Genomic DNA, 19956 nt, shown 5'->3' with positions numbered 1-19956 from the left:
TAACGATGACAAAAACAGCGGCAATAACGACAAATAGCAACAGCCCTGCAGCCATTAGTCGTTATGAGATTCAGACGCTAGATATAAAAAATGGGGAAACGTAGATATTTTATTGTCTCACTCTTGACAGCAGCAGCCACAACAACAATACCCATATGGAAGCAGCCTGTAGTACAGGCGTGTGGATGCAGAGGTTCGTGTATTCCACGGGAAGCTGTGTTTATTACGAGTAGACATGATATGTACACTCGAACGGGTTCGTAGATAACGGCCAATTCTGTTATCAAAGAAACATTTAGTTGGCCATGTTAATGATCAGTCTAGCCATCGTAACGCAATCAGGCACGAATACATGTCAGTCTTCAGGGAATTCCGCTATTTTAGTCGTTAACTCTCATTCGATGTATAGCCAAATAAAAGGCATGGGAATTTTTATATATTATTCGGTTATTATCGATGGAATAGTTGAAGAAGTAAAAGTGCTATAATAATATTTGGGCTCAGCGAAAATCTATACCCACGGCGCTTAATGGAAGGCTTCTAGAAACTATAGAGAAATTCGAAAGTCCGAAAGCGAAAGGGTTCTAATCTGCAGGCTAGCAATGATTCCGTCGAAGTTTTGATTCTAAAAAAATGCTGGTCAGCCAGCAGCCGAAAAAAATACGGTGTAATTTTTCTTTAAATAAAACAAAGCTGCCTACGAAAATTATATTTATCGGCGCTTCCGCACAAGCTAGTGCAAGCCGTTGGAAAAGCTCGCTCAGTTTCTTAAACCTCGCAATGTAGTAGACAATTAAACGAAATAATTATGTTTACACTCATACCTCGAAATTTTTGCCTGAGTGAACTGTGTACATGTTCTTATATATATTAAATAAGAACGAATTGAATAATGCTAAAGTAGAAATGATCTTCAATTAGATTTAGTGTCATGCAAAAATAGTTTTTTGCTGTTTAAAAGCTGCATGGATCTTCACCTTACAGGTCAATTTTAATATCAATATATGTGTATATTATAGTTCACTAGCTGAAGTAGATATAGGCTGTATGTCTTATGACCAATACACATATTCGAATTTGTAACACTTTGCTCTTCTATACAACCAAAAAAAATGAAAAGCTCTTGTATAGGAGAGCATTTTTTACTATTCGAGATATCATTCCAAACACGTACGTTCAGCTCATCTGAATCCTAAATGCGGCCAGCACCATTATCGTTCTTACCCTTTTGGCTGCAAGTACTCCTTGCGCGGCTAATTCAACGGCTACCTTATGTCATAGCTGAACAGCGGCAAACGCAGCAAATATAGTTAAGGTGACAATGGCAACGCCGCTGAGAAAGAATACACACGAATTGCTTCGACATCAGTCAGAATACGTTAAATCAACCTAATGAAACCCGCTGATTCCTGTGTGTATTTTTAGTTGCGTGTGTAGAAACGCTTTCGAGTATCTATGCCTTATCAGGAACAGCGTTGCCAGATGGGGCATTGATGGGGTTTAGCGGGAAAACATACCTGCATACATACAAGCAAAGGACCGCGGATCTGCTAAAGGATAACCTCTATACTGGCCGCAAAATAGAGACGATGATTTTTCATCGCTGGCAATGCTGCCACTGTAGCAATCACTTGTTTGTTGTTGTGACTGCTGCTGCTATTGACCATATTTTTATTGCGTCAACTGCAAGGTTCGAAGGCATCTTGTCAAGCATGCGTCCTCGATACTGTCTACTGTTCATTCCTATCAACTAAAGATGTTACTGGATAAAGTTTGACCGCATTCGTCTTCAGAGTGGAAATGAAGAAGGCAACGTAAAAAATAGCAACGACAACAGAGACAATTTCTAGGACTGTTTTGAGCGAAACGACTTGTGTCCGGAGTGGCTGGGTCTGAAATAAACGGATTCTCGTCCTTCTAAAATGTTCAGGGTTGTACCGTTGCCTTCGGTCCTTCGAGCTTTATAGAGTTCACAGGCCATTTTCAAGTCGCTATCGGCTTAGTTAGCGAGACCTTGCGCTTGCAAGGATTGCCATCACTTTGACTAACACTATTTAATAATTGAATCTTGGTCTTCGTCCAGTAATAGCCGACCTAACTTTAATTTACTCGTGTTGGCTCTTTTGCAAGTGTTTTAGTCATTACTACGATGACAAGAATAAAGAAGAACAAATAGTCCTATATAGGACTAGCGAGAATGAAAGAAAAAGAGGGGCAGAACGTATCATAAATTCTCTGTGATCCTTTCGAGCTCTAGAGCGGCTCCTATAGTTGGTGAACGGGTGACGTTTTCAGCAGTGATCCGTTTCTACTATCGCCAGCCGTTATTTTCGTTGCTGGCGTCTTTTCAACGAGGTTAGTCATCGTCATAGTGATACAGTGTATAATTAGGGTAAGATATGTATTTAATTGTAATGGCGGTTTGCTATTTGCGCTATTGAAACTATAATATTCTGAGTGTGTCCCGCGTAGACAGTGGCCGTCTGTAGAAAGTTCAATTTTGCGATCGTCGCAAAATTAGAAATTGTACGATATCGTTTTTGGGTCATCCTTATTTAACCTATGGAAAGACCAAAGAGAAATAGGGAAGTACGAACGAAATAGTTATTAAATGGCTCTAGCTATTTCTTGGCTAGGCAAGCAGGCTATATGTTTGTTTGCAGTGCTGTAGATTATATGGTCGTGTCTCTTAGACGATTTGTTCGTTCGGCAGTAGCGCTGCTATTCGTTCGTGTGTCTTCGGCTTACAGTAGAAGAAGGGATTCGGTGCGAAGTCCTCGCAGTAATCATCATCGTCGACAGACGCTGTCGGTTGCCAATTTTAGTTAACGGGTAGCCGCTAAAACGTCCATTTTCAATGGCTATTGCGTTACCCTGCCTCCGTATGTCCATAATATAATATGGAAATGATATTTATTTACGTTTTTTTTTTTTTTGTTGTGACTCGTGAACCCTCGAAGTGTTTGTACTGCCTCGTCTGCCCATTCCTCGAGCCGCTGACAGCACCGAAAAGTGCTACTTAGTTTCCCATTCGTCACGTAAAAGTGCTAGTTGCTGATTAACGGCCGACCGACTGGAGATATATTTTGCAACTACAACCCATAGAAGCAGACTACAAACGCTTGCGTGGACTGTGATCACACTTGGCTGACTAATGAATCCGAGAGCCATCAGTGGTAAACCTAAGATATGTCCATCTGTTTATGGGCAGTCAACTGATAGCCGCGCCGCTCGTCGAACCGTCCCGTTATGTGCCACTGATGTTAGTAAAAAGCTAAAGGGGCTACTAAGATTGAAAAGTCAGTACAGGGTAAAAATATCAAAGAAGCCGATCTGTGCTGGAGAAGAAGAATGTTCGTTATTTATTAGACAGCATTTTTTTTTCTAAATGATAGGTTAAAAAATAGCGACATCGGCGACTGAAAACCTGCATCCAGACAAAAATAGTTAATCTAAAATTCTACCTGCACCTAAATGCGCATTATTTAGTACCGATTTTCTACAATTTATTCGGAAGCCAGATGATTCTTTTCAACTGTAGGATAGTGGAAATAACATGATTTAGAACGACCTGTTATCATACGTAAGTTTGTTAGGCGGTGCCTCTTAGGGGTATGATTAGAAATGTAGTCATAATCTTTTCGAAAATGTTCCAAAGTACCTGTCATTTACGATGCATACAATTGCATTCCTCTGGGAAAATAAATGTCCGAGGCCTATTGTAGACTGGACAGCTCAAGGTCAGGCATGATATCAGTACGGTTTTCAAAAACCAAATAAAAAGATGTGATTTGATATCTATCATAGCGTCGACTCTTTCAGTTATGCAGTAGTTAAAAGCGGCTAGTAATTTACTAGTGTCGATTTAATAATAGTGTGACTGCAATCACAAATGAACAGACTTATCTTCACCAGAAGCATCTATCCCATTTTCCGGTATCTCTATAGCTGCGTAACACTTTTCAAAACAAAGGATCGTCTAACAGTATTGTTAAAAAATAAATGTTGCTAAGAAATATCAGCTCACTGACCGACAGTAGAAAGAGTATACAACCTAATTTGTCGAAAATCAAAAGATCCAGTTATTAAGTCAACGCGTATTTTGTTTTTCCGCATCACATATGCATATATAATAACGATTTGGAAATTCGTTCATGTGGTGTTCTGAGCGATAATTAGTATATTTTGAAACAAATTGCCGAAGACAGATTAAGTTGCTTGAAAGCTTCGAGAAAAATTAGCACAGCGTCGATTTTTTATTGTTCACATAACGCTACGGATGGCGGCTGCGTCACGACGTATGTGCGTGCGGTCAACTGAGTACTTGGTAGCAAGGAGATGGCCGATTGTTGACGTGAAGTCAAGTGCTACCTCAAGCGTTGAATAGAGGCGAGCGTTTGCACCACAGAGAAAACACAGACAGAATAAAAAAAGATTGCATGTAACGTAGAATGGCAACTGCAATAGACTTTCGCAACGGGTGGCTGCAGCAAACCCCTTTAAGGGATACAGCTATTTCCCTTTCTTTTTTGCAACGATTTTCATCGGTCAAGCATTAGATTAGTTTAGTTAATTTCTTAACTAACAATAAGATCTCCTGAACCGTTATCCTGAACCGAACTATTTTGATTTGGTGTATATATAGGTACATAGTAATTTTATTTCCGTCGAAACGCAGCACCATGTACGAGTGACGTCGATAAACTTTTCGATTTGAAGCTATTTCCTTACGTCTCCTCGGTGTTAAACTGTAATTCATTATTCGAAATGGCTGTTAGAAACTGCCGGTTAGAGCTGTACCGTGGTATTTTGTTCGAATAGCTTTAACACTGTTTATCTGGTTTTTCATCGAAAAAGTAGATTGCTAGTTGATTTCTTCCAGTGCTCAACCATTGGTTTTCGGCCTGAAGTGCCTCAAAGCTTTCGGCTGCGGAGCCTCTTCGTACACTACTACAAAAGTCATGAATTTCTCGCGCTCGCGCCAGCCACCCAGATTCCATATGTGTCTCTCATGCTTTATATTCATATTCCTTGCAAGGACGATACATTATTCTAAGGAGGATGTCGAACGCTCTATTTGGCAAAACAGGCCTCTGATATTAGCTTTACTACAGCCTCCGCCATTACTGTCACATCACAGTCCAATTTGTTAAGTTAGGTATGTACTTCCGGTAGAACTTCTGTAGCATGTCAGTTTTTACCAAAAGGTAGGTGGGACAAATTCCACCATTTTAATTATATTTTCCCTTTTTTCTCTGACATACTGACATTGTTATTTATTCCCAGTTTTTTATTTTTGAGCTAGAAACCATGTAGACAACTATGTACACGATCATTCTGCGAGTCACGTCGTTAAGTTGGTCGCCTGTAATTTTACGACAAGGACCTTGCTGTGAAGTAATTATCAAGGATGTAAGTAATCATATGTTTATTGTATTCTGGTAAGTAAAAACCTCGTTGTCGAAGGCAACACTTAGTTGGTTTACGTACATAGGTCACTTTATGTTAGTAGTAATTACTTTAAAGCGTCTTCTTGTAGCCCTTACCACGGAGGAACTAGGTAAACGTGAATAGACACAATATTTTAATAGGTAAAAGAGAGAAAGTGAAGGCATGAGGGTCATTTTAGGGACACTATGCGTTATTATTTAGCATCTTCTAATTCAACATTTTAGGATTCAAGGAAAGGAACCTTATCGAAAAAGTATCAAGGCGTCGTTGTTGTTCTAGAAATATCCCAAAGTGGCGCTACCCGCTGGCCGTGTCGACATTACGCGTTTCGGGCCTTCAGCCATGGTTCGTTTGGTCAGACGGTCCGTACACCGACGTGCGCTGCGCCGTCTTGATAACATGCTGTTGCATTCCTTTTGGTATTCTTTTGCTTAAAAATAGTAGTGTTAGTTCCAGCCTCTTTCGTCGTAGTCATAATTATGCAATTATAATTATTTAACCTTAAAAGCGAGATAATCTTATCAGATCGGTGTGACGAGTCAAAGAATGCAATGCATCCTTATCAGTTCAGGCTAAACAAAGGAAGCAAGCAATTTTATTTTAGAATTAATCAAATATTTTAAAAGCTTATGAAGATTCAATTTGACACTATAGTTTCCCGCTAATATGACGATTATAATCTATTACATAACTTTAATAATTGGCATGAATTGTGCAGTACCCTAGTGTCCATATGACAGTTGTATAATATAACAAGGAAAAGCTTCCGCCTACAAACGTGGCCTTACGGAAAGGAATAAACATTTATTAAGGCTATTGCTCTTGCAGAATTGAAAAGCATGAATGATTATCATCTATTTTAGTAAAAATTAATGTCGCTGTTCACTAAAAGTAGCTTATTATACGATTTGCTAATCGGCGGTGAATTTTGTTAGACACGTCACCACGTTTGTTTACCTCGAACTGTCATTTGGACAAATTAAATGAAATTTACAACAGATCAGTGATTGCAGACGTCTCTACATCTGTGAAAAAGACCGCATCAGCTTTCTCATTCTATAAAAGATTCGTGCTTACAAATAGACCAACATGTTTTTATCAGTCGACTATAGCCGGCTGTTCTTTCTGTTGTGATACGTGGTGAGGCCAGAGGAAATAACAGCTTTGAAGTAAGTGGAGTTATAGTCGTTGTTTTGAGATGAGGCAGGCAAATTGGCCATACAATCAACATAAAAGAAGCAAATTCAGTACTAAAGGTCAAACTGACTACGTGTGCTAACATAAGACTGTGCTCGATGTGAAGCGCTAAATATACACTGTTATCATCTTTATCATATTTGTCACATATAGATTACTCACAAAATTATAATAAAAATAACTACTAAAGACTATTACTAATCATAATATAATTACTAGTAGAATTATAAATTCGCTTACAGTGTTTCAAAGTGTAAGTCTACTTTTGGCCCCTGTCGCATTCTCTGTATACACTTCTTACGATCAGAGTATGCGGAAATGGAAACTTACTTGATAGCTTTCCTTTGAGTGGGAAAGAATTATCTTCAGTTTACCGTTAACCTTATGTATATCAGAGCACTCAAAAGCTGATTTGGAAAGTTTGGATACGGGTAAAACTTAACTACTAGCATTGTTGACACCGGCACACACCGATATACACGGATCAATATAAAAACTGTATCCGAACAAAGTGTGCTAGTGCAAGTAAATCCACTATATGATCGAAACAAATTTGTCAACAATAGAAAATGTAGTATTATCATATCTTCAAAACACACATGATATCGCATCGTTCTCCTTACGAGCATATTTAAAACACTCGTTTTAAATCGTTTTGTGTGTCTCTTCTTATTCGTATTTACATCGTCGCAGTCTGAAATCTATAGAATTTTATACCACATGGTATTGTGTTTTATAATGCCCGCTTTCTCCGTAAACGGCAATTTGATGGAGCTGGAACGTCGTCTCCTACCCAGAATTTGCGTTTCAGTAAATTTGTTGTGCCAATCTAGCCTCTACGAGATGATTTGGCCCAGAAAATGTAACATATATTAGCAGTTATTAGAAGCATCGTGACCTTGCTCTTCACAGCGTATACCTCGTACAAATACGTAGATGTCTTATAGGTTGGACAATGGCCTCCTGCCGTTTGCTTTTGTCTTCCAGACGGCATGCATTTTGTATTATTGTGTCTCTATAGCGTTAATTATGTTATGTCATAATACACGAAACTCAATTAGCTGGTCTAAGTTACTCATGCGAAGCCCGTATTCGATCAGGTTTCTCCCTCGAGACTGTCAACTTTCCAGTCTCAAAGAGTGGCTAGAAACGATAGGTAAAGTTATAGCGCTTGACTGTTCTTTTAAATAGGTATAATTTAAAGTTTCTTCGTGAGCATCGCCTAAATTCCCTATCTAAACACACTACTTGTTGTTGATTGTAGTGATGCATGGTTTTTCTTGCTGATATTGGCAATGGTTTCCAAAACACCGCAGCGAATGTGACTGAGCTTTTCTTCGTTCTACTTCATTTTTTTTCCATTCTAGTAGACACTCCATCTTTTCCACTCCGTTGCCATTTATGCTTTTGTGACTGAAGCGATTGCATGTCAGTTTTCACTGCATCTGTTCGCTACGCCGGCTGAATGTGACGGTCTGCGCTCACGAAGCCTTCTGTTCGGATGCTTTTGGTTTGTCCGCACCCTCGTTATTTGGCCTACTAAGAAACAGCGACAGCTCTTAAAGCGGCAGTGGTAGTGAAGGTTGAAAAGTGCCTCTGGAGCGCTTCAATGAAACTTTGCCGCTGAGACCGCCACGCTCCGCGGCCGGCGTAGTTTAGAACCATTTGTTGGCTTTCAATAAAAAATCATGCAATGCTTGCCAGGGCAAAATAATGCAATGTAACGCCACTGAACTATAATAGAACGAACATATAGTCTAGTGTTATACAGTGTATTAATAGCGTCTAACCACTTAGCGGAAAACTGTGCTTGTACAAACTGGGCGCATGCGCGTGACCCATAGAATTATACGAATGTGTGCGTAGGCGCACTGCCATCACAATTCAACAAAGGCCACTGACTAGAGCAATAAGTCAGCAACATATAGACAACTAGTCACTCACTTAAACGGTGTACAACTGTCTCGCCCTGCTAGACATTTGAGGTATCCATGGAAAAATGGTGGTGGTGCGTCTGCTACTCACTCTTTATCCCGCTCCCTACCACCCACGGCTATAATACGTAGACCGTCTGTGAGTGTCTGCTCGTCTCAGTAAAACTGAGGATGCAACGAGTCGCGGCTAACAGGCAGGCAGACAACAACTACCCAATCCATTGCTTTCACCGGATTAACGGTTACACCTACTACTAACGATGCATTCTAAAAGAATGGTAAAGGAGACAGCACTATCCCAGTCGCGTACCCTTTTCGGGTCTCTGTTCGTGTCTGTGAGAAAGCGTGTTTCGTGTCATGCCGCAAAATTGGCGCGGGGCAACCGCTAAAGCCATGTTGGCTCTATCGCAATCTCGTTTCGGTTGGCCTGTCTACGGATTCGCGCCTCTGACACATTTCGTGTAAGAATCATCTCCGTCTCTCCCTTTCCCACTCGTTTTATCGGCTATCCGACACAGTCACTAGATAGTGGTCGGTATCCTGCAAACAAAACTGTCTGTCGTCATCCGGCAACGAAAATAAGAACTCATCAAAATGGCGACCATGCAAATCGCTGGCCCGGCGGGACATTGTGAGGAAGATATGACCAATCCTAAGGTTTCGACGCCCCTGTCTATACCAGGGCACTCGGGTGCGCCCCGTACACTATCTGCATACCCCACCGTAACTGGAGCATCCGTCATGGGAATTTGCTACGATGGGGGTGTTGTGGTCGCCGCCGATATTGGTGCCTACTTCGGAAAGACGCTTCGCTTCGAAAACTGTCCGCGGATAAGAAAAGTGAATCAGTTTACTCTTATGGCAGTTAGTGGTGACTATGCCGACTTTCAGTATCTCGAGAAACTGACTGAGGCCAAGGTGATTGATGAAGATCGTTACCATGATGGCTTTCAGCTCAAGCCGAAGTCACTGCATTCGTGGCTGTCCCGAGTTTTATACAATCGACGCAACAAATTCGACCCTCTGTGGACAAACATCATTGTTGCCGGTATGCAGGATGGCAAGCCGTATCTCGGCTACGTCGATAAACTCGGATCAGCGTTTGAGACTCATGTGTACGCCACCGGTTTTGGAACCTATCTAGGTCTCGGTCATTTAGCTGAAGCATACGAGAAAAAAAAGGGCAAGCTCAGCAAACAAGAAGCTATCGAAGTTGTTAAAGGTGTTTTGAGAGTCCTCTATTACCGTGACACAATGTCACACCCCAAATTTCAGATTGCTGTCTGCTCCGCCGAAGGAATCTCGATCGAAGGACCTTTTATGATCGACAGCGATTGGTTATGTGCCACACTATCGGGAACGTATTAATTACTGAATAAATGCAGCTGATGAAATAGCTGACGATCGAACGAACGATGAACGCTGGACGATATTCGAATTAGTGGCACGAATAAGTGAAAGATATACGAAGCAATATGTATGTGAGCTTTTGCGGAAAAACAGTTCACCTTTGATGAGAACATAACACTAATAATAAATGCTTTGGTGCTATTTATAGCCAAAAGAAACTGACTAAACAAATCAGATATTGTCATTATCTTACCATTCTCATACAGGATTGGCTGAATTTGCCTGTAGTAAGACTTACGATGCGTATTATTGAAGTGCATGTTACCCTCATAATGTGTGTGGTAACGATATTTGATAGATGTCTGTTGATGACATCTCATCATAGTGCTTTACTTGGAGCGCAAAAAAAATGTTTGGAAGGAACGTATTAAGATACTTTATCGAAGGGTTCATTCGGTTACATAGGGACTTCATCTGATCTAGGATTTGATCGTGTTACCACATGTCTCTTGTTTTTTACCACTCCCAAAACAATTGTTCAGCATGGAAGTAAATAAATCAATTCACACGTGTACGGCGATAAAATAATGACACTGTCAACTGGATTTCACATATATGATCTAATATTGTACAATAGCAAACAACAGTTCGTTTTATCATTGCTACCAACTGAATATCCACAATTAGAAAACTACTACTTTTTATTTACGCGGACAAATAAAAATTCGTTTATATAATTTAAATAATTTATAGGTCGTTCTAGTTTATCAGTAACTTATAACGATATTTCTGACTTCTACATTTACACGTACTGTGCAAAATCTTTTAATTTTCAATATAGATTTTACGCTAAATAATATGAATAGAGGCTTGAAAAATCTGTAAGCTTCATCGTATCTGCTCATTAAGAATTTTACGTTGCCACAAGTCTTAGGGTTTTTACGACTGTTATGCGTAGGGAATATTCCCTCCCGAAGGGACTGATATCAGTCCTTTCTGGGACACATAAACAGTAAACTGCTATGACCGTCATGTACGCAAATTTTTTTCCTTAAAAAACGTAAATTATAAAAAGAATTAGTGGAAATAGACATAGTGGTAAACTCTGGTAATTTTTAAAAAAGTTTCGGTTAATAAATACACATCAAGTTCAGTAATCGTCATGTGAGCCATATAATATTTCGCCTTGTACAAAGCTTGTGTTTCTTCCTAGTATTACTTGATATGTTGTCGGATGAGAGTTTGGCTTATAAGCAAATCGGGAATTGCTTTTCGCTAAAGCGGCCAGCGCGGCTGGTCGCTTTGACTGGATGGAATCAAAAGCACAGCTATAATTAGCTCAAATACCTAAGGAACCATATTTTACTCACACTTAAGTAAAAACACATTTTTTGTAATCTAAAACAAGCTTTGTTAATTCACAGAGTTTACGTAATATATGTGGTATTTTTGAAAAAAAAATTAGGTTATTATTTTCTACTCCAATTACGTTTTTTTAAAGGGTTAAATGGGTTGTACTACTCAATGAGTGATAGCATTAACGGGCCACACTAAAGTGACAGTTTGTAGTCTGGCAAATCTTGAATGTGTTCCTATAAATTGTCTTATTGTATACAGTGAAACTCACGTTCTCGCTCTACCTATTTTATTTGAGCTTCATTCAGGACGTTTACAGCATGAAGACTTTAAAATGATTTGTCAAGTACTTCCAGTTAGTTTTTTCAATGCTTTTTAAAAAGTGAATTATGTCATAGAAGTATCAGAAATAAATTATTTCAATAAAACTATAGATGCTTAATTACGCGGAGCCCGCCACTATATATATATATATATATATATATAGAGAGAGAGAGAGAGAGAGTAGCGTGTTCAAATTGATTTTTCAACAAAATTTTTCCATGTGCTAGAAGTGTGATTTCTGATGATTATGCATAATTAATACAACCATCATCTACAACTATAATGTCTTCATTTCAGGACCTGCACCACCCACTAGTCACTGTCAAAACATTCCTTACCTTAAATTACCTTTTTGTAATAACCGCACGTCAAATGATATTGGTAGATTAAAACCCTAATATTAGTGTTGTTCAAATACGCTACATACGAAAAATATCAGCTGAATGAAATAATGGGGTGACTGCGGATCAAAACGTCTAAAAATGCAATGGCTCAAAACGGCAAAAAAGTCATTCAAAAAAATGTAAAAAGGTCTAAAATATAGACTAACCGTTGGAGCTTGTCTGAATGAATTAATTGGCTACTGATATTCGCCTCCCTAAAATGGCCGCTAATTTCTGCATCGAAAACCCTGGGATGTATCAGGATTAGTTTTTAGGCAATTTTGATGAATTTTCGAGGCTGTTTTTTGGTACGGCTTGTACCAATAATCTAATGTGTATCTATATATACATATACATCCAGGAGTCGCTGTGTATGAGGTAACCTGTTTTTTCAATAGCTTAGTCTACGTACAAACACTTAAATCATCCAGCAAATGTCACCTATTTTACAAATCGTGAATTTATATAACATAGGTGACCTCATAAAAACTTACTCCTAGATGACGTTATGTTTTGCGCCTAGAGAATGTTTATAGTTGCGTGTTTTTCTACATAGAATAGGTAAATTTTTTATGTAAAATTTCCAATACGTAATGTAGGTTCTTCAAAATGATCATATTGGAATGATAAACTCCAGTGACCATGTGCACAACAAAATGTTTCGTCAAAGATAATTTGTACTTTTAATATTCACTCGATGAAAAAGGTTATCTACTGTCAACGTCACATTTTGACCCGTTTGGCTTCCGAATCGCCGAAGATGCTCAAATGCCGAATATGAGTCTTCACGGCCAAATACACATTTCCATATAATAGTACTACAAAAACTAACTTAAACTATTTATTAGAATATGGTGTTCACGCAACATTTTATTTTACTTTATCATTTTACCCTTGGTACCGAAGTGTGAGTCGATATACTTCATATCAAAACTTTGATTTCTGTGAAAAGTCGAATAGACCTTCAGCTCCGATCATTGATTATACAGTAGCTGCTGGTGGCGTTTTTCACTCATATCTGTTTCCATAATGCTTCTACAAACAAATGGGTCCTTTAACAACGTGACGGTCCTGTCTTGTGCTTGCCAAATCCGACATCAAATGGTATCTGAAGGAAGAGCAAGGAGTTCATATGGTAGTGGAACACTCGTTGTGCGCCGTTAATGCGTCTCTCACAGTTATATGCTATTTTATAAATAGAACAGTAAATAGCGTTGTTATTGATAATAACAAGAACAATAACAAACATGCAAAGCATAGGATAACATTGCAGTTAATCGCTCTGCCAGCGCAAGACATAACTAATACTAGCAATGGCCTAACGTAATAGTCGAAGTAATCACAACGATGATGACGATATCATCGGACACGACAACAACGTCAACATGGGAATCCCTTATCAGGCTAGGCCTCTCTTGCTGGGTTATGCTAAAGACCGAAAAAAAATATCAAAAATTCTAGACTCACAGTGATACGTGGCATTGTTTATTAACCACTACCTTTCTAGTTATATAGAGAGAGATTCACAGTACTATTAGGAATTCGGAGCTCCCAAATAACAATCGACTGTAGTGTATCGTAAGGTAGTAACAATCGGCAGACAGTCGATTTTGATCCGCTACATTCAGTTTAGGATCGTTCCTGTCTGAGATAAACTAAATCGTCATAGAGAATTAGTTTACTTAGCGTGTAGAAGCTCACTAGACCAAGATAACAAGCCTCAACCAGCGAAGATTTAATGAAACTATAACATTTGAGACACATTGGCAGTCTCAATTGGCGTAACTAAAAAAACAACGGTAACGCAAGCACTGGTTTAGAACAGGTGATGGTAACGATAACAATAACATATCCGTTTTTTGTGGAGATTCAGAGAAGAGAGGTGCTGGAATGAAGCAACTCAATACATAGAAACTACGAAACGTATTTTTCGTGCTACAGTTGTGCATACCGCGCTTGGGTTGTTGTTCAACGAGGTATGACTAAACTGTGAGGTATTTTCGAGACCGACAATTCAACTTCCAGCTAATGGATCAATCAGGACATCACGAAGGAAGGAAGTTGTCTTGTCATAGGTAGCTACAGACATTATTCACAGCAACAAACGACGTTGTTGATAACGTCGCGTAATTTAATGAGCATAAAATGTCACCAAATCAAAAGAGCAGATAACGTATTAAACGTTGCTTTCTCCTTTGTTAAGCTTTATCTGTAGCTCATTCACTGCCCTTGTTGTATGCTTTTCCTTAAGGTAACATAAACAAAATCGACACTTTAGAGGAAAGCTTTCTATCTATAGAAAAAATATGTTTGATTTGAAAAATATAATTGAACGAAAATCTGGCAAGACACTCAGATGGTAAGAAGCAATTTCGATTAGTGGCAGACCAAAACTCTGACCTGTTGAAGTCTAGTATCTTTGGCGACATTCCAACTGTCCTTATAGGTCTTCAACGCTTTTCTATTTAATTATTATTATTATTAAATTTCAGTAGAGATATTTATAGTTTGCATGCTAATCTTCTGTAATTGAAATTTACAGCGGGAGTTACCGAAAGAGTGTCGAACCGTTGAGAAGAATGTCTCTCATTGTAGGCATCAATGCCGTTGAAGACATCATATCGGTTATTGCCTACACTTCAAATACCTAAACATTAACTACTTACAAATAATTGAACAAAATTTACGCGCATACATTATCTGGTGACACAGCAATTGTGCGTGATAGACACTGTATGTGCGTTAAAGATATTCATCTATTTAACTATTCATTAAAATTACTTGATACGTTGGATAGTTGGCTACAGAATGGCTAGCCTGCAAAAAGCAAAATATTCTAGCTACACTGTAACCACATATTTCAAGGACATAATGTTTTTAACACTCGCTTTAAATGCTAAATTTCAAAACAAAAGTAATTTATATTGGCATTGGGGATCAGTTCTTGTATGCACTGAATGAGCAAAGCTAGTAAATAATAAGCTGTCAGTAGGTTTTTACTTTTTGACAGGGCTCGCGCAAGGAATTCTGTCATTTGGTAGCAGAGTTCCTCGCAAATATTGCCACCAGAAAACGTTCAATTTGTAATTTAGACAGGATTAAAATTTTGAAGAACGAGTTGTGAGGTTGAGCTGGATTAGAATAGAATTTACATAAACTGATGAGCCTGCTATCCTCTCTTTCCATTGTCGGCCAATTGGAAATTGAAAAGTTTTGACTGTAAGTGTAATAAATAAAAACGTCAAGATTTACTGACTTTTATCGCGGAAGCCTACTTTAACCTGCCAATGTAGGCTATTACCATCTTTTATTAAAACTTATACAGTATGATGCATGGTGGTCCAATATGCTTGAAAGGGATACGCCACATTTGTGTCTCTCAGTTGGCTTTGGCGTCGAAGAGTGGGAACAGATACACCCTTTCGGGTACCTACTACAATGATTTATTAGATCAATGGAGAATTATCTTATAGTTCACGTGCCATACTACAAGACAGTACTGAAATGCTGTACAATATAATTTGTCTACTTCGGTGGGACACCTTGTTTACGCGTTTCGATTGGGTCTGTGGATTGATCGTGGCTTGACGTCCCAGTGTACGAAGGTGTGTCCTCTAGCTGCGATGCTATGTACAATGTTGACACCTTTTACGCTATGTGTTTACAAACAAAAGGTTTATAGATAAACAAGATGATTTCGATCTCAGTTCTCTCACCCGTGTGGGTCCCTCTTCTTATTACCATTCCTAGACAGAAGCTAACCTTAGAAGATTTACGTTTATAACGTTACTTAAAAAATACCATAAGTAAAAACAGTATCCAGAAATTTTGTCATTATTCAAAAATTTATTTAATGACTAAAAGACTCTGAAAGGACTCAAAATCTTATTTTATATTTTTAGCTACAACCAGATTTAGAGGCCTGTAGTTTTTAGTTTAAGTATTATCGAAACGTTTTCATCATTAAGACCGAACTTGAAATCGAAAGCAACATCTAATCATTACTTATTATGAATGTAATGAATGCTGACAGTTATCTAATAAGTAATTAGATATCGTCCTATATGGTGAGCGATTCAAAGAGCCGGTTACGAACGTCCTGACATTATTTCCTCTAAATTGGATTGTATTATATTTTTAATTTAAGTCATAGGTATTTTATATGTTAAATGTAAATTTAAGTGCTGCCGTGTTTCGACTGTATTTTTTTAACAATTTTAACAAGTGTTTATTTTTCTTCCGCTACCCATCCCTCGTTTGTCCCTCAAATGGATATTTTCGGCCATTATTTATATAAGGTGTACGTACTGTCTCATTGCTCGCTACAGTTACCAGTGCAGCTGCTAGATTCTCTTGCGTTTGGTTACGAGATGACAAGCTTTTGCTGCTGCTAATTGTGATAAGTCTCATCGTTGAGACGATTGTAAGGCTGATGGAGGCTATAACGATGGTTAGGCGATACTGGGTTACCCGAACGGACCTGCTTCATTCTTATTGTTTACTCGCCCCCTGCCTCATCCTCTCGGTCGTCACTGCTGTTGCGCTAGCGTAGTTGTTTATGCTCGTGTATAACTTTTCTCCGCTGATACTTGTTAGAAACGTTCGCGTGGGCTGTGGGTGAACAAAACTGCAAAGAAACAAAGTGGCCTGACCTGGCCTCACGCTGCTAACGGCTGTTCCGTGCCGATGAGTAAACCTGTGATAAGTCACGATGTCAACCAGTAAAAGCGTGACCACTACGCCACAGTCGCTCACAACCAACAGTAAAAGCCCACAACAAGGCGATGCAGCTCATGATGATGAACTAATTCAGGGAGTTGGCTCCATGAGATACGCAACCAAAGTTGACCATTCTCTAGTGCTAGTCAACTAGCGAAATAGCTTACCTCACACCCAAAAGGTGGTGTGTCGCTAACGAAAAAGACCGCGGGGACGTTATTGCCTCTTACAGTAGCACACTATTACCTCACGATCGCAGTTCATTTGAGTGCCGCGGAGGCAACGTCGGTCATTACCCCCCCCCCCACCCTCCCCCTCAATGTGTGTGATCAGTTTTATAGCAACGGAGGCTATGGCAACCCCAACGACAACATAGTGGTGATGTCACATGATTCTGTGATCGGTCATACGACTGCTTGATTGCCTGAGCCTCGTACCGTTTCCGGTCGAGGCATCATTGTCTTCCGGCAGCGCGCACTATTCGAAATAGTCGACTGACTAAAAGTAGAGGAGGGAGGGAAAGGCTAGTTCCATAGTTTGAAACATGGGATCAGAGCATTGCTTCTTCGGAGAATGAACCAGTCAGCCGCTATCTGAATGCATCAATAACAAACCTAGATAGACACCGCAGATGGACGTTATGTTACGCCCCCTGCCGGAACGAGCCAGTACAACACGCTAGCCTTTCTCCCTTCATCTGCCTTTTTTCTACGAAGCCTCAATGACTCGTGAACGTTCTATGACCTGACTGGACAACAGAGCCAGTGGTCACATTATGAGAGACACGGTATAACTAATGTATTAATTCGCTTAATATATAATCTCAGGATGTCCTTCGACCTCGAAGTATTTAAATGCTTTAAAAAATAAAAGTTTCGCAATAAAAGCGTTTCGCAAAAAAAATCAGGATTATCTTGTGTTTCAATCATTGTTACAGTTAAGATTTTAACTTCGCAAAAGGTGGTTAACTTCAAATGTTTTTCGACACTGCAACCACTGTGACAAAAATAGCTAAGTCAGTGAATCTTAATCTCTCAAGAGATATAACTTAATAATTCAGGTGTTGTCATTCCCACAGGTTTCGTGACCTTTGAAGATTATATATATATATATATGGCGGAACTACAAATACCATCTACAAAGGCCAGAAAACCTGTGGGAATGCAACACCTCGATTATTGGGTTATATCGCCTGAGAAACTAAGATTCATTGGCACCGTTATTTTTGTCACAATGGCTGCAGTGTCAAGAAATATTTGACGTTAACCACCTTTTGCGAATCAATAAGTTAAAATCCTAACTATGACAATTGAAACATAAGAATAATAATAAACGTAATTCTGATTTTTATTTGTAAAATGCTCTTATTGCGAAACTTTTATGTTTCGAAACATTTAAATTCGTGGAGATCGAAGACCGTCCTAAGATTTTCTCTTATTTTTGTAGGAAAGAGAACAGACAAGACTATTACAACTGCTTTAAAACGTAGCTATAAAGATGTTGGCTGAATTGGATTAAATTGTAACATCGGGCATAGACAGCATTTGTTGGTAAGTATAAGTTATGTTCAATGAATGCTGGCCTACAAGAAGAATATGTTGCTCATGGCCGAAAATATGTGTGATAAGCTATGCTTGATTGCGCCATATGCTGGTGCCATATGACATAGTTGAACGTAATTCCTGGTATAGGTCTTCCACTAGGAATCAAAGCATCTAGGATAAGAATTCTTAAGGATTTTCTCTTTAGGATGGGAGTTCTTATAGTTAAGCCTTATTTAAATTTAAGGATTATATCAAATTATGCGAACATATAGCAAACGCCCAAATAAATGTAAGACAAAACATCAAAAGGACGATTATGAAATTGTCGTTAAGCTGGGTTTAAGAATTTATAAAGCGCGGCAAAGAGATCCCGCATTATGAGTGAATTTTTTTTGTAGTCATATTCAGCAGGCAACTTTTACTATTAATCTAATATTGACACAGATCTTACTATTAACCCTAAGCTTCATCTGAACCTCAATTTTGCGATTATTTTGTCTAAAGACATAGACTTTTCGCATAATTGAGGCGAGTCTTTCCCACTGGGCAAACGAACACTGGCGCGACGCCAAAAATGGCGCTTGTTGGCCGAATTCGATCGATTTAATCTGTATATGTTTTATAAAAATATGTATATGTGAAACACAGTCATACTGTAGTTAAACTGACACCGAAGCAGCATTTTAATAAGCAACTCCTGCTAAAATTAACAAGGATCTCTTATGAGCATTTGTTCTGCATAGATCTAGAGCGGATTTTAGGAATTTATGCTTAGTTATCTTTGTTAGTTATAGTAGAATATAATATAATGTAATTTAGGCATTACACGTGCCATCGCATGGAACTAAAATGCTAGAGACACATTACCTGCAACATTGAAGGTACGAGAATTTGGACAACCCAATTAACGCCTGTCTAACTTTCATTGTTTCGCTTTATGGTTCTTTCGTTAGTTCTAATAATAAACATTTTCTAAATAGCAGTATCTGGTTTATCTAATAGTGATAGGAACTGTGCCGTAACGAAAGGAAGATGGCGTACTTGTGGTTTAATAAAGCTTGGCTGCGTATTCGTACTTTTGATAAAGTAAGGTTGTCAATGTGAATGGATGTTTAAGGAAAACATGCGCTGTTTGTGTAAAAGAATGAAGCGGCCAAGTCGACTCAACCCGGTTGCCTGCAACCAATGGCAGACCCTGTTGAGATATTGTCATACGCATCCGGTTCTCATTTACAAACGCGGATCGACATTAAAAACTAATCAAAATCAAACACGGTGACACATTATAAGTCTACGAAAGATATCTGCCTATGTACTAAAACAGGCATTTTTCGGTAGAATAAGCATCTGTTTTGTAAGTCTTTTTTGTTGTTGGTCTAAATATGTAAACATGACTAGCCTTTCTCTTATGAATAAGAACTACCTAATTTTTTTTCGATATCTATTAATAAGGATTGTACAATTTTATCTACATATTATCGGATTAGTTTGGTGTTTTTGATATAAGCTAAAGTTCAAATAGTAGCCCAGAAATTATTATTATTATGATCATTATCATTCTACGAAAAGCATAACGTACCGCTCTAGAACCCTCACGTAAATTCTCTCTTATCGTCGTCAATTTAAGAACGATACCCAATAATATGTTTTTACATCTAATTTATGTTCTTCTTGCTCTCTTCGTTTGAATTTCAGAGT

At 38.7% G+C, this 19956-nt stretch overlaps 1 protein-coding gene across 1 annotated transcript; it reads left to right on the top strand.

Moving 5' to 3' along the window:
• The first annotated feature begins 9117 nt into the window (after positions 1-9117).
• Positions 9118-11127, top strand: Prosbeta7 (proteasome subunit beta type-4). The gene has a single exon (XM_022833593.2). It carries the CDS (start codon positions 9177-9179, stop codon positions 9948-9950), a length of 774 nt encoding a protein of 257 aa, XP_022689328.1. The 5' UTR covers positions 9118-9176; the 3' UTR covers positions 9951-11127.
• The last annotated feature ends 8829 nt before the right edge of the window (positions 11128-19956 follow it).

This window comes from Varroa jacobsoni, unplaced genomic scaffold (assembly GCF_002532875.2).
Source record: "Varroa jacobsoni isolate VJ856 unplaced genomic scaffold, vjacob_1.0 scaffold_464, whole genome shotgun sequence".
Taxonomy (NCBI): Eukaryota; Metazoa; Arthropoda; class Arachnida; order Mesostigmata; family Varroidae; genus Varroa; species Varroa jacobsoni.
The sequence above is the reverse complement of the archived record's forward strand: the minus strand, read 5'-3'. Positions and strand labels throughout refer to the sequence as shown.

What these genes read in the sequence shown, in the direction of transcription:
- Prosbeta7 (XM_022833593.2), top strand. Translation starts at nt 9,177, where the DNA reads ATGGCGACCATGCAAATCGCTGGCCCGGCGGGACATTGTGAGGAAGAT.